We start from the raw sequence: 16,790 nt of genomic DNA on the forward strand, positions 1-16,790 counted from the left end.
TGACTAGGGAAAAAATGATAGAAATTAATAAACAGAGAAAAATTAATCTCTTCCTTTTTGCAATAAACGCTACAAAGAGATTAACTGTAAAATATTAACTCTAAAAAACTCCTTTAAAATATTAATAAGATAAAATAAGATAAAAAATAGAGTAAATACTTCATTATGACAGCGTAGGAGACATCTCCTCTTGTTCTCCTGATAAGATTTTCCAGGATCTGCTGCTATGGAGCTCTTGTGACCATAGGAACTCTGAAGTGTTAGCAAGGTGGCTGGAACTCCTGTCTTCCACCAAAACACCATTTTCAGCATTTGGTGGCTCTACTGTATTGTCCCCATCATAGCCTGTTTTCTTCTGGAAAACTGAAGCTATGAAAACACTATAAAAATTGTAGTCCTAAATACTACTTGGAAAATAAAACCAAAGACGAATCTACAAACAAACCCCATGTTCCTAAACTGTCACAATGCCAGCATGCAGTATTGGCCTGCAAAATTCACAGTTATGTGAACACTTCTAAGGACTGTATATGTGTGCATGTACAAAACTGTGTACAGCATTTCCCTGGAAAAAATCAGTTTAGTTCACTCTGCAGAAGAAAGAACCGTGTGGGTATTAAGGCCCCAATCTGATTTTAGTTAGATTAATACAAGACAGCACTAACACTCAAGTACCAGTGGTTTTATAGCTAACAGACCCTGAGGAAAATCAGACCTTGATTGCTCCTGGAAATAAATCTTTTCCTAAGACAGTTCTGAAATTTCATCCATAACTCTAAAAAACCAAATCTGAATATTACGCTTAGTTAAATCCACAGAAGCGCTGACCTTCAGCATCTACAATGTTTAAGAAAAAGACACTTCTTCTTCTGACTGACAGATCCACTGCAAATACATCCTCAACAGCCCCAGAGCCAAGGCTGAGAAATGCAACCCAAGCGTCCAAAGTTCACTCAGCCTAACCTACCCAAGCAGGTTTTCCTCTACAATTCTCTTGAGAGAAAGGAAAGATTCAAGATTCAGCCCTTCAGTTAACAAGTAACCAGGAAACCACTATCATATGGGATTTGATCTTGGGTGATGATATAAAGCACAAGTTCTTACAATATGCTTCCCAATTGACTTGGAATAAGCCTTCAACTCAAATCCAAAATTATCCTTTATATTTATTTATGGACTTTCTGTGTAATATTAACTCTGAAAAAGTTAATTATACTTTAAATTCCATGCTGAAAATGAGACACACCTCAATGCAACAAGTGCGCAAGTCCAGCTGGCACAGGACAAACCTACTATGTTCACTGAATCTTTCCACTTTAAGATTCCAGAACCAACTCCAACAAAGAGCATCCTTTCCCAGCATAAATCCCTCATCTCTGCCACGCCAGCAACTACCCAGACAATACAGCACTAGCACAAATGAAAACCAAACCATGCTGAAATGTCGCAGCTCCTCTCCTGCACTCCTCGGACCAACCTCCAAATCAACCCAAAACACGAGAATACGTCCAGGTTTCCTTATGGGCTAAAAATGAAGAAAGAAGCATGTGGTACGAGCTGCCTCTTCTTGCTTAAGTGGAAGGTATTCAAAAACACTTAGAGGACTGCTGTAAAACCTGTGGAATTGGAAAGCATTGTTACAGCTTTAAGTGCTTTTGCCTCAAACCCTTCAAGACCCTGTGTTATCTAAGGTGTTAGATAATGCCTCAGTACCTTGTTACCTTAAAACCCATAGTTCAGGGCTGAAAAGCTCTTGGATACACGAGCAAGATCAAAGCAGGTAAGTTCAATAAACTGTGTAGTCGCTGCTTAGGGGCTTGAGGGGCATCGCTTCCACAGCATGCTGCAAGTAATTTTCTCTGGTGACACACTATGTTTTGTCTTACTGAACATTTAACCTCTAGATTTGGACAGCACACATTTGGCATGGGCACATTTCTTTAGGGAACACCGGAGTGGTTACTTCAAGTGACAGTTTTCTAATTATTCTGTCAAGCATCAATCTGTGAAGTTCCAAGTTCCTCTCTGCCCTGACTGACAGGGCAATCAGCGCTTTACTTAAAGCCTCTAGAGCTGCTCTATCCTGACAAACGCTTTTAAAAAACCCCAACCAACCCCTCCTCCCCAGCATTTGGGGGCAGTGTAAAATTTAACTTCCAAAACAGCTCCCTGCTTTCTGCGACACAGTTCCCTGAGGTAGCCAAAAAATGGCATGAGTGCGTATAACGCAGCTGGGGAAAGAAACACAGACCAAAACAGCATCTTCCTTTGTATTATAGCAATTCATTTCAGGCATTTTATTTTGGAGAAAATTGGCTGATAAAAGTACATCAGAAACAGAGAAGCAGCTGATACAATGCAATCATTCTCACTGAAAAGTTTTCATCTTTTCTCTTATGAGACAAAAAAGACACAACACCTACACAGCACTTTTAGCTTGATTCTGAGTTCCCCTTATTCCTGAGGAGAATCATCCCCTGCTGAGAGTCATACTGTGAATTCTCTTGGGGTGGTATGGTACCAGTGATTATAAGAAGTGGAAAAATGAGGGACTTTGTGATTGATAAAAAAAATTAGGCCTGTACCAAGTTTACAGAATTACACAAGCTATTGAGTAGTCATGATTATAGTTTCCTCAACAGCACCAAAGGACATCATGTTCTTTATCTACCATATAATTAAACACTGGGGCTAGGATTTTGACCATTAGGTTGGCATCACAGTAGCAAATATAGACAATTATATGCCAAGGTGCTGCATCTGAGGAGTCAACAGTGGAGATGCTCTTCTTGGTTCCACTTAATAATGGATAAGAAAAGAAGACATCCCAGTATGGGACCGCAGCCCTAACACACTACGGTACATTCTATCGCAAACAAATTGGTATAAAGTTGCACCTGCAGTTTTCAATGTAAACTATGAATAATGCAGGTTTGGCGACTTGATTGTGTGCATAACTGAGCACTCCATGGTACAACACACTGCTTCAAATCAGCAACGCTAACAAACAAATTAATTACCAAGTCAGGTGTCAGAGCGGAAGAGTACAACACATTTGATCACAAATCAGAGTGAAATGCAGAAAATCTCTCCCTAGATTTAATGCTTAATTCTGTTTTTCTGAGGACATTAAATATGTAAATATATTCACACACACAAAATTCAATTTTTTTCTTGGATGTGAATCAAAACTCCCAGAACACAGAATACCTGTGATTTATGAAATGAAGAAAGGAAGCCTGTTCTAATCAGAGCTCAAGTTTAGTCAGAGCCTAGCAATGGATGCATAATTTTGTTTTCCTTGCTGGACAGCTGAACACTAGATGATTTCTACAACGAAACTGTCCTCCTCCTCAACCATATGACATGATGAGTTTCCCCTTAATGAACCAGATTCCCTTTGGATAAGGTTACGACAAACAACATACTATGAGAAAGTAGTTTCCCTGAATTCAACAGCAGCATTGAATGATGGAGGCATTGTATGATGCACGAAAAAATACCAGTCTGCTAACAGCCCAAAGCTCAGGGCTGAAGTTTCCCTAAACCAGCACCGTCCTCCGGGAGCAACTCATCCCACCCAGCAAAGTGCAGGGAGCCAATCGATTCCTGTTTTTACAGGTTTAGTCTTGCCAGTGCAGCTCCCCGTTGTTCGCTGCACTGTTGGAGGAGCACCAGGGCACACCCAGGGAAGGAGGGTGCAAACAAAAGCACTAACTTAGATAAGCTCGAAATGCCATAGACTGAGTGCCTGCAAGTAAGAGAACACCAGCGCTGAGTGCTGATACCACACACAGAGGAAGGAAGCTCTTTGATAAAAAGCCTAAATCTGCAGTGGTCAGTTAGGGGAAAATCTGTTCCTCTGGCAGGGGAAAAGGCTGAACTCATCTGTGTTCTTACTGAAGTGTAACAGATTTTTAACATTATTAAGGGAGATAAGCTAACACTGCTGAAATGTATGCACTGTCTTTTTTAAATTGCTTTCATTTTATCTTTTCAGTTCAATTACTTCCATAGTTTGTACGATGAAATGAAAACAAAAACTTATTTGATTTTCTCTAACTAATACATACAGAAAAAAAACAACCAAAAAACTGCATGGGGCCCGTGAAAGTTTTGATTAAAGACAAAACCTTCACAATTCAGAGAGCACATACTCAATCAGTGGTTGAAGAGGAAAACCTCCAGGGTGCAGCAGAAACTAAACAATTCTGATAAGGTTTCTGTGACTTTCCAGCAAACAGTAATTTGCTCTTTTTTATTTCTTCAATGAGAAGTCAAGCATTGCAGTCCCAAACCTTTAAATCAAATGATTTGCTGGGCATCAGGCATCCAACTTTTACCATTTACAATAAAATAATGACTCTGCACATTCATTCATTTCTATCCAATAATTGATTTTTTTTTTTTGCCAGTTACAATCCTGTAACAGTGTTCTGGGCAGGTGATTTCATCAGGATTTAGTTAAGGAAAAGAAATTCACAGCACTTTCAAGTTTTAATCTTGTCTACACCACGTAAGCATGTATACCACTTGTTTTCTTAAAGATATTAATTTTACTCTTTTCCCCCCTGTTATCATTATAAATTCCAAATTACCATGCATCCACAATTCACATGAAGGTTCTGTCACAAAGCCAGCTTTTTCATTAAGTCAGTCCCGCAAAAAAACTTAGTCTTCCCTCAATCCAAAGAACAACCAAGAGTTTCCATTGAAAATCCAGGACTTTCAAATAAAACCTTTTAGAAAAAGTGACAGATTCCATTATCATTTAAGTACTACCATTGCCCAAATTCCATTCTGCTTTACACAGACTCTCTTTCCCACTATTCCCCACTCAGTGACAGCAGAATGAAGGCTAAACACGTAAATCCGTTGAACTTCTGTGCAACTGAAGGAACCATGGTTGGCTGGGAATATTTCTTCCATTTCTCCACTCCCCCAGACTGCAGACATCAGAGAACTGTGCCGTGGGAGATAGAATAGCTATTCTATCTCATGTCTGCTGTAGACTGCATTCAAAAGTCAGGTACGAGCAATAGAGGAGATGAGCTCTCCTCAGCTCTAAGGAAAACACCCTGTCGTAGGGTAAAATACTGAAGGGTACAACACAGCATATTTTGAGAGACGAGCCTAATTTTCATCTTGCTATAACTGAGATACTTTTTCTATTAGAAGATGAAACTAAACCTCTAGCAACAAGAATAAGAAATACTCATTTGAAGTAGATGTGGACTTGATTTACCAAGTACTTAAGCACATGACAAGCTTTAAAAGTGAATAGACTAATTTATTTCAGCTTTATCCAGCCACTCAGAATAATAGATAATAAAATATTAAAATCTGAAACAAGTTTGAATATCTTCTTGAATTGGAGCATGAATAATGAAGTTCTGAAATAATTCAGTCTCACCTGAAATAAAACAGAGATTCAAAGGAAAGAAATAGCTTTTCCCTCTTTCATTAAGCCATATTTCAAATAATTTTTGTCTTTTCCAAAGCGTTTTCATCACTCTGTGCTCCTCAATGCAAATGAATGGATGAACACAAGTCAAGGAATACTTTTCTCATTCAAATATAATTAAATACATCCTTCTGACAGGAAAGAGTGCATCCTGCTCCAAAACTAGAGTTTACATACTTCAGAAAAATATATTTCCTATCTCTAAAGTATATGAAAAGGCATAGACACAGGAATACAGAATACATCAGAAGATTCACAGGGCATCTCAACATTCAACCCATTCCCATAGAAATGGGCAGATGCTCTAACAGATTTTTTTCCCCAAAAAATGCGAATGAATCTAAAAGCTCCCTACTTGCCATCCCTGCTCATTATTCTTAGTCACATCACTGTGCCAGACATTTCAGATGGCATATGGGATTAATAATAATTTAGATTACGATAGGTGATATTGTTCTTTTTCCTATATTAAGATGCAAGCCAGCATGCAAGTGTGACAGCAGAGCTGAGTGATACATCCGTATTTATTCATGTAATTTTCCCCTTTTTTCCAATAACCACATAATCTAACATGACATAGCAGAATTCGGTCTCTTTTTTATCTTAGAGGCAAAAGACAAAAAGCTCGTTTACAAACAACACTGCTTCACACTTCCCCATTTTCCCCTTTTTTAGCATAGACTTATTGTTACACTAAAAATCTTTGCAAGATCAGGCCCTTTATTCTTTGGTCTTAAAAGATAAATTTATGATGGGAAAATGGTATTTATCACATAGCACCTTTTTTTCCCCCTCAGAATCAAGCCTTCAACTAACCTATGCTCCTTCTATCTGTACTCCATCCATCAAGGGTGCTCTGGAAATTATAATTAAAAACAGTTGATATGCATTTCACTGCCAGAAGAGAATGTTCTACTCAGTGTAAATGGCTAAAAGCACCTAGTTGAAATATACAATTCATCATCTAGGTCTGCATCTATCAGAAACAGATGGAGGTGAGGTGATGAGATTTCTTCATTCTGGTGGAAAGAACTCCTCCCTGGATGGCCATGACACCTCAAGCCACTTAAAAACAATAAGCAATAAAAGGTGATTTTCTCTGCAGAGGAATTTAAGTAGGGAAGCCAAAATTTTTATTAACACATTATTTCCTATTTGTATCATTAAATGATTATTCTTTAATTCCTCTATATGCTAGTCGATCTATAAATAGATTCATAATAAACTACTCATCTCACCAAGATGAATTGCCAAATGGAGATTCCCTAAATATCTTCCCCTTTTATCCTCAGTAACAGTGGAATGAATCACATAAATTTTCAAGATTTAATCAATTTATAAGTAGAGTAAAAGATTAATCATTTTTCTGATGTATTACGCATGGCTTTTCCTCTAACCTGGCAATAGTAACACACAAGCATAACTGCACATCGTATCGAATATGCTGCATGTGTGACATCAGGCATTTTGCAATTAGAGATGACACCACAAGGTTCTCACGATGGAAATTTTTCTTCTTTAAACAGTGGAAGATTCTCCCCAGTGTTACAAGCCCCAGTTGTCACACTCATCTGGGATTTCCTATATTGGCAGTTGAAGTAAGCGTGGTCCCTAGCATACCTTGACTACCACTATGTGGCTACCAACTTCCACCACTGCTCTCCAAGTTTCTGATACACAGGAGGTAACTGCAAAATCTCTGCATATTTTTTTTTCCTTGCTTAGTAAGTTTATTTTTGTATCCCCCTTTTAAGATTCATTATAGTCAGCTTTAAAATGCCAAAAGGCACTCAGCTTCTCACTGCCTACAAATAACTGCAAATTCATGTTAAAGCATATTTACATATCAATTATCTAGGACTCAATAATACATATGCTTCTAAAAGATATGTAACTCTTGATTACAAATCAAGAAAATTCCATTATACATTTTAAAAATGCATAATTGCCCTCACATTTTCATAAATATTGGCTATATGCTAGGAGTCTATTAAAACGTTTAAATGAAATGAAAGAATGTCTTTTCAATACTTTAATTGCTCTACAAGATGACTACCCACCTCAAATTAATACCTGTGAAATTGCAAAGGCACATTAGTTGAAGTCCTTGCTCAAATTCTATTAGTCTATATTTTCTCAACAAAGAAGCACTAATAAAAATTTGGGATAAGTTCTAGATTACTCCTACAAGCCCAAACTCTGCAGCATCTGGCAAAGAACTGTGTGTTAATACTGTGCAGACAGATGTGCTCCAGTACCCTTGGTTACAGGCAAAGTATTTGTACAAATTTCTGACACAAGGCATACGATGTGCCTCTTTCAAATTTGCTCAGCTTTACAAAATGTTTCTGATCTCTAATCTGTCTTTTCTACATCTACAAACTGTCATCCTATGAGAGCAATCTTAAACTTTCAAAGGCTTAAAAAGCCCAAGTCCACATAAAACTACCCATCACGGCTTTAGATGTACGGCAGTTGCCCGAAAGAAGAAAAGAAACCTCAAGTCCATTCACTGGCCCCAGTGTGTGATCAGCTCTTCCTGAAACATCCTGGCTAAGTTTTTGTTTAAGGCAGTTCTTAAAAACTTGCAGTGTTGGCACCTTGTGTAAACCACTAAAGGACTCAATCACCTTTTCTGCTGGACAATTTTCAGAACACTTAACCTAGCTTCCTTTGCTGCCTTTACACAGAAGACATTAACCTGTAACAATGGGCAGACTACCCAGGTTAACTGAAGTTTTCCTTCACCTTGCTGTGCCTTGTCCTTCTTTCAACCCTTAAGTCTTTTCTAAATCTTAAAGTAAATGTATCAGCTCACCATACACGTTCACGCACCCCTAAAGCAGAAGGGGCTCCTCAACACTATTAGGAGATAACGTTGAGATGATGTTTAAGATTCACCTTCTGAAAACTGACACATAGCAATAATTTATTAGATATCACCTTGCACAAATGTCAAATCACAACACAAAACCAGGTTTACTGACTAGGACCTCTTTTTTAATTGAATATTTCATTTATACAAAAACAATGGTGAGTACAAAACTGCCACTAGGATATGGCTGTGCAGTAAGCAGTAAAAGAATAGCAATAATTTATTATTTCCATAGCACCCGAATTCTTTTAACAGCCTATATAATTTGCGATCAGTCCTGAGAGCAGTCACCTATGGAAGACAAGTATTATAACCCATAGCTCACCCAGAGGGGGCAAAATCTTTCACAAGTATCCACTAAATTGAAGTGCCACCATTTTGGGACACCTAGCTGGAGCTACAAAGTGCTTTTCAGAGGAGGGAACACTGCACTTGTAGTCAGCATCCATGGAAGTACTGGGCCCTGTAAACCTGGGCCTCATAGAGCATGGCCACAAAAACAAGCAGAGATGCTTGTGAGAGATGCAGGAGAGGAAGAAGAGTGAGACTTCCAGGAAGACTTCCAGCTGAGGTGTGCCAGTGGGTACTCTAGTTTAGGTGAAAGCAAGAGAACAGCGGTCAGTTCCAATTTTTGGAATTGCTTCCAGGTCTAGCACTGCTGGCATGCAGCCTATTACACATTTTTCACTACACTAACTCTTCAGCTACAGTTTTTAGAGTACTCAAAACAGCATAGAATGCTTCACCCTCTTGCGTGAATCAGAAAAACACACAAGGCATAAAGACTTTTCATGCTGTGCAAAGAAGAGCTGGGTAATGAAGTGTGTAAAGGGTGCATGATATTTGAATGAGAAAGCAAGAGGATTCCTAATGACTATGTAAGAATAGGGTTCCTCTGCATTATCTGAAATGACATGCAATCTCACAATTCAAACAAATCCAATGCTAACACTATTATACGTCTACAGCTGAATGCTATTTACATTTCATTTTTTTTATTCACAACTATACACATGCTGACATAGGCTGTATGTGTGATACAGAGAAGGTTCTCTGATCCTATAGATTTATAGCATTGCATTACAACATTGAGAAATCCACTACAGGCAATTTGTCAGTGAAATGCAGAAAATGCACAGCAAACTACTCACATCCAGCATACTCTATGACAAGGCTCACTACCACTGCAAGTGTGGCCATTTTAGCTGTTAAATTGTTAAAACCTCTACACACTATTCCCTATTTATGACTTTTAAAACTTAATAGTCTACAGCCCCCACTCCCTGAAGCACCCTCCTCTCAATCCACACAAAAGTACCAGAACTAGCAACAATAACAACCAAAAGACAAAGGCAACCCAAGAAGAAAATCACGTTCTCTGTTTCTTTTTCATTTCTATTTCTGGATGTTGCTTTTGATGCTCAAGCTGCAACTCATCATAAATAAGACAGATTTGACAGTCTTGACTGACTGGCAAGACAAATATTGCAACAGACATTCTGCAGATCCCATTAAACAGCTGTGCAAGCTGTCTGTGCTCACAACTTGGCTGCTGGTATTGTCCTTGCTTGCTGTGATTACAGTGTCTCAATGCCCAATCCTGGATCAGGTACACTCCATGATAGCATTCATTTCCCTCTTCTTCCAGTCTCTGCTCACCTCCAAGACTGTCCAAGATTATGCCTGCTGCATGGAATATTTGGTTGGGAACACAATAAGCACTTGGCAACTCCTAAGAAGAAAAGGTTCACTGCCAAAAACTCCTTTTTGGCTCACGTTTCTAACACTACAGACAAACACTAGGCACAGATTCACTGAATAAGACAGATTTTTGCGTAACTTCCAGGACAAAATCCTCTGCTCTGTAGTCAAGCACAGTTGGAAGCCATACTCAAAAGACCCATTTCCCCTGAAACTGGGAGCCAGTCTTTGTTTCAAGTTGCAGAGTAAGAGCAAAGAGCCCAGAATCACCCCAGCACAGTCGCTACGCTTCAAATTGCCTGAACACTTCCAGGTTTTCTGAATTGTTTAAACTGAACCAGTTCACCCAATTAGTTCTGAATTACTTAAACCAAAATTAGGATAAAACTGGTTACGAAAGGCAGCTTTTTTTTTTCCCTATTTCTGAAATCTGAGAAAAAGAGTAACACAAAGCTTTTCTCTTAGTAGCGAGTTATGCCTTCTGTTGTCACATAACGGACTGCAGCATTAAGAAAAGTAATACCAAAAGCCCCTCAAGCCAAAAGGATAAACCAGTCATAAAAATATCTTATATAATAAGGATGGATAAGCAGTATTACTTTCACACCAAGCACGGCTGGAAAATAACCGAATTGCAAAATTATGATTTAACGATACCTTCCTTCAGAATTCTTGTCACTCTCTCAGAGGCCTGGAAAATAAAAGCCCTGAGACTTCTGCTTCACGCTGCCACTTAACGGCGAGGCACATCAGTGCCGTTACCTCTCCCATCACCGAGATGGACAGAGAGATGCGTCTGACATAAGCAAACAGCAAAGCAAAGTGACAGGAATAAGAACACGCATTCCACATTGAGTAAACAATAACCTGAATTTGGAGCAAGGAATGCCTGCAGGGAAATCAAAAGTTTTGTGTGTGCCTGATATTAATTATTCCCTGGATACTAGTTACCAGATGTCAATACAGAGTATTTTTTCCAGAGAAACGTCCGTCAATCTGTCAATAGATTTTTGCCTGTATGGCAAGCAAACACTTGTTAACAGCAATTGATTTGATAAATCTTTTGTAGCACCAACAAGGACAGGAACCAAAAAAAAAAAAAAAAAGAACAACAAAACCAAATAATTTTGGCCTTTCAGCTCCTGTATTTCAGTGTTACTTTCAATTAGGAATCGATTGAGTTCAGCCAGTCAATGGCAACTCCACACCAAAGCAGAGGGCTGAGACAGTCACTAAGCTGCAGTGTCCTGGACAGCAAATTTATTGACAGGACTGTGTTTTCAGCTTTAGCCTTTTGGAAACTATGGAATGCTACAGTTATACAGTAGACACAACAATCTACGTCTTCACCCTGAATAAAAATGAGCGCCTGTTGAGCTTGGAAAGCGTGAGAGTGCTCAAAGATGGGGACCTCAGCAAGAACAGTTGTACCAGTGCTTCATGCATGCAGGGAGGAGCCAGGCTACACTCAGTGTCTGAAACACTGAAGGAAAAACCTTTTCTACGTGCTGTTGGACAAAGAGGAGCAATAAGTTCCTGCAGGGCATTCCAGCAGCTCCAGTTCCCAGAATCAAGCCCTCTTCCCCATTCTTGTTACTCACTGAGAAGTGGGGAGACATTTCCTTTCTGCCAAGCAGACACACTGAACAAACTCAGAGAAATAAGAAAGGCAGGAAAGAAAAAAAAGCCTGGAATTTAAATTGTGAAAAGAAAGGAATTCAGAGCCATTGCAATGACCTGCCCGACCTAGGAAGTATTGGATATGGCAGACTGCAAACAAGACCAGCAGAGCATAAAAGGGTCACTGACTCTGAAGACAGCATTTCCACCCAAAAGCCACAGTGTAACCTTTTGCAACAAACAACTTTTTTTTCCCTTTTTTTAAAGAATTACAGACACTGACAGCAGGTAGATTAAACCAAAAGCAAACCAGCAAAGATCTTTTTTCCTCACAAACAATATCCCCCGTTTTACTAAATGAAACTGTCATACCTGTGTTGTTTTTTTTTTTTCTTTAATATAATACAGACATCTTAAAGCCAGCCAGAGAGAGAAAAAAAAAAACTACTGGAAAGAGCAGCTGAATATTTTCTTCTGGAAGATTTCTTTTCTTGCAGTGTCCTTAATACTGCCAGTGCCATATTTCAGCACAACCAGTCACACTGAAGCCCTGCAGACTGTCTGTTTTATGCACTCCTCAGAAGCCCCACGTTTTTGGGCAAGAATTAACTGGCTTCAGAGTTCTCAAGAACAAGTTCTTATATTCTCAAATAAGGTGGGAATTGGGTTAAACATTACAGGGAAATTACTGACCAGGTACAAACAGTGAATGCTACGTTAGACGCCACGGTGTCTTGGAATTGAAAACCTAATATTACCTAAGAAAAGAGAGGATTCATTCCATTACCTTATTTAACTAATGAACACAGATGGAGAATGGAAGTAAGGGATTTATCAAGTTTTCTGAGCAGAAAGAAACAAAACATTAAATGTTTATTTTTTTTAATAGCTAACTTGCACTAACATTCAATAGGAGAGCAGTAAGAAAAGCTACAAGAGCTTTGAGGTTAGGCTGGTGTAACTGCCAGAGCTGTTACAGTCCCCTGTTATGTACTGGGTTATCACTGGTTGTGTTAAGGGAACATGGAATAGAAGGTTAGGGATTTACAAGTCAGTACTGGGTATGCAGATACAGTATAGCTGAGAGATACTGAAATGCTTTTTTGTTTCAAGATGGCTTAAACTCAGTTTTCATCACCAAAATTAGTACCTGCTGTTTATGCTGCTGCAGCAGACAGAAAAAGGTATTAGCATAGTGATAATCATAAGGTAAGCTGTGTATCTAAGCCTTTACTGCACCTGCTTTTCCACCACTAAGTCAAGTTTCAGAACTAAATTACATCTCAGTATGATGATGAAGATTTGACTAAGCATGCACTGCACAAACACAAACAAATCTGTGGTTAATGTCCTGAGAATATCTAAAACTGACAGAAATGAACACAAGTATATCAGTGTCTACTAGCATCAGACAATGAAGGAAACTCTTATTTTCTACCATGGATCCCAAGTCCCATCCTATCTCCCTTTTGCCCTACACAAGATAACTTGCTTCTCTACTTCCTCAGGTCTATGGTCTTTTACATCCATTAATAACCTGAAGTTTGTAAGATCACTAACTAGAATAAGGCAACAGGTTCTCTTACTGAGGGTCTTGGGAACAGCATACACCTAGATCTCTACAAACAAAAAGCACTACCCAGGTTTATGAGGGTGTAAAAAGATCCAAGCAAAATGTTTCAGATCTTGCTGATGACTCTAGTAGACTTGAAACATCAAGGTACTGCATGCCTTAAAAACATGAAAGAAGAGTTGCAGCTGCTAAAGGTTTACAACATCAAGTCAACACGTGCTTATTTTGTACTGTAGATTTTCTTCCTGATTTTGCCTTGAAGTATTGCTGCAAACAATATCCTCTTCTATCTGAAAAATCACATTTTGTTGCTTACTGCTACTCAGGGTATATAGTTACAGTGAAGTAACTTCCACAGGAAGGTGACATTTAGATGGTTTAATAGCATACAGTGAAAGTAAGGAAAAGGGAAGGAGACAAAGGAAGAATTAAAAAAAAACAGCCAAATCCACAAAAAGTAGTAAAATGCTGAAATGGGGACTTCAGCAGAGATGCTTAGGTGCAGGAAATGGATATGATGATCAAAGCCCCTTGACAGATTTTCATGAGTAAAAGAAAAATCTACAGTAATGTAGGTTCTGACACAGAAAAGCACAACTCCGTGTTGGCAAGGATGGTTGGCTGGCACTGCTCCAGTGCTGATGCCTGATCAATAGCCTCTCAGTAGCTATTCTGCTTCTGTCTGCAAAAGGGCACCGATGACCTCAGCATGCTAACATGCATCTCTGGAAATAACCTCCGCTCAACACATACTAGCTAGTCTTCTCCTGTTGTTTAAGGAAAGGAGCAACTGCACCTTCATCTGCTGAAAAAAAGCATTAAGAGTGCACCAGGATCAGATTGCAGCCTTAATTCAAGTAGAGCAGGATGCCCCAAGCTTAAAAGAGCACAGATCAATCTTTACAATTAACTATTTGCTTAAATCGAATTTTCCTCCTCAGTGTGGCACAACACTGTTAGGAATAACCTCTCCACAAATTCATCCTCTGTGTTCATGCTATTACCTGTATTTTCAGCATACCATTTGTAGCTCTGGAACATAGGTGTATGACTTGGTACAGGGGAGCCTCCTGTCCAAAACCAATGCTGAGCTTCTTATTTATTACCTTTGGATCAGCAGTCAGCAGTTTGAACGCTTGGTACACTTGTGCTTCTTTCACACCTCCACCCAGATCCAGGAAGTTGGCTGGCTTTCCTCCATTCAGAGATATTATATCACAAGTCGCCATTGCAAGACCAGCTCCATTCACTGCAATTGGAAACATGTGATGTGAGAAAAGGATTGGAGGCATCAGTGCAACCACATTAACATGGCCCACCATATTCCACAAATATGTCTCAGTAGGTCAGGACCTATTCACAGATATCCATAGCAACACATTGTTTAAAATCAGGTGCATACACACCAACATTTAGGTTTCTTCACGATTTTATTAATTTTATGACTTATTCATGCCCCTTCCCTTAGGTATGTATGAGCACTGGAATGGAAGCTGGGGAAATGCAATGAAAAAGAAACAGAAACTTCCCGGAATAGCAATCCCAATATGAGCTCCCCTCCCTCCACTATGACAGCAAGAGAGAATGTTTAGTGTTACTGTGAAACAAACAACTAAATTTTGGGGACAGGTATCAGATGTGCCTTGAAACTGCCTTCTGTTTTGTATTTGCACCAGTCTAGAAGCAGCACCACGAGCACAAACATCCTCTAAGCTAGCTACAGTAGATGAGAATTATTTGTCCCAAGTATGTTTCCCCTAATGGATAAAATAAGGCTTCTGTGTCATCTGGAATTTAACAGAAACATGCAATACTAGATAATAATAGTAATAATAAAAATTACTGTGGTATTGCCAATTCTCTTTTATACTGAGATTAAAATCTCACTGTATTTATTTGAAAAGGGAATGCTTTTACAAACAACCTTTTGCAGTGCCTACTAAGTTACACCACCTCATTTCCTAAAACTAATCATCAAATTTGGATTGCTTTTCTTGTTTTGTTTTTAATTACTGGCAAAACCAATTGACTCCATATAAAAGTTGAAAACAGAGAAGCTCCCCGTTCAGCTCGCCTTCTCTCCAATGCATCACACCCTGCCTGCCTGCTGCAGACTGCACAGCTTCCGCATGCTTTTAGTTTCACTTCTGCTAGAAATATTATCAAGGGTGAATTGAGCGTCAGAATGTAAACAAAGCCTATACATTGAACAAATATGAATGTCTTCAAATGTCTTTTCGATTTATTTGTTCTTACCAAAGCAAGCAATATTTCCATCCAGTCCTATATATTTTAAGTCATATTTGGCAGCTTCGTTCTCTATAGGCTCATTTTCAGACTTGTCATCCATGGCAAATATTTCTTTTTGCCTAAATTCTGCATTGTCATCAAAGTTTATCTTGGCATCAAAACAAACAACTAAAGAAAAAACATAAAACAACATAGAGGCATTTAGAGATTACAGTTAGACAGAGCTTCTGAAATACTACTGTTGCAGAGCACTACAGGAGGAGAGACTTCCTTGCAGTTTGATGCTGAAGATCCTGCATTGAGTTCAGTAGAAAAGTACAAGCTTTTCTTCAAGCTTATACTGGGAGAAAGTACAAGTGCCTCCACACTACACGGTCACGTGCCTTTGTCAAGGCATGATTTTCTGTGTTCACTTGAAATAGAATTAAGTGATGACGGCAGGTTTTCAATCTGCACAGGTGGTCTGCAGCAATTTCCTAAGACACTCTGCTTTCAGTCTTTTGGAAGGACAACAGATGTAACCAATAACAGATTAGCAATTCCAAGCAAATACTAACACTTGTTTGAATTTTCAAACCTTTTTGAATTATTTAAATTTTAATATTATCATCTATACGCACCTTATTTCCCTGAAGATGTAAATTAAAATAACTTTAAACAAAAAAAAGTGATGAAAACATGATTTTTATGTTGACATCCACTATAGTTGCGGAAAAAAAAACCAGCTATCCTTGACTACATTAAATAAATACCAAAGACTAGAACTAGTAGATATAATCACACAAAACCAAACAGCAATAGAAATGCATGTAGAGTAAACAGGTTATTTGCCTATTTACTAACTCATTTATAGGTTTGAATGGGCAAATGCCTCATCAGATTTAAGTGTTCTAAGTAAATATAAGACCACATACTTATTTTACTATTTCCATAATTTTGGCTGTACTAGCTCCAGATAATTACTGACTGCAGCATAATTGATTTCTCAAAGCAAATCAGCCAGATTTAAATGTCTTTAAATGTTGCATCCAGAAAAATCTAGTAGCCCTCCTTCCTGCTGTGTTTTGATTCTTATTGCTTTGAAATACATATATGGTACACATGCCTCTACTCATGAGCACTATACACGCCTCTTCATTGAGAGGCCAATAACAAACAAAAAGACAATTCAATACAGATATCCATCAATTAAAATATCTAAACACAAAATATATTTTTAGTAGAATAATTTAATTGTTTAACTTGGAGGAAAATACCACAGCAAGCAAAAAAAATATACACATTTAATTTCTTGATTTGCATTGGGT

At 38.5% G+C, this 16,790-nt stretch overlaps 1 protein-coding gene across 1 annotated transcript in view; it reads right to left on the reverse strand.

Moving 5' to 3' along the window:
• Window positions 1-16,790, reverse strand: part of SUCLG2 (succinate-CoA ligase GDP-forming beta subunit) — a 105,377-nt gene that overhangs the window by 27,514 nt on the left and 61,073 nt on the right. Inside the window, exons 8-9 of the mRNA XM_021409364.1 lie at window positions 15,490-15,651; window positions 14,340-14,482 (exon numbers count right to left, since the gene is read on the reverse strand). Of these exons, the coding sequence (XP_021265039.1) occupies window positions 14,340-14,482; window positions 15,490-15,651 (305 nt within the window). The remainder of the gene's footprint in view (window positions 1-14,339; window positions 14,483-15,489; window positions 15,652-16,790) is intronic.

Source organism: Numida meleagris, chromosome 11 (assembly GCF_002078875.1).
Source record: "Numida meleagris isolate 19003 breed g44 Domestic line chromosome 11, NumMel1.0, whole genome shotgun sequence".
In the NCBI taxonomy this organism is placed as follows: Eukaryota; Metazoa; Chordata; class Aves; order Galliformes; family Numididae; genus Numida; species Numida meleagris.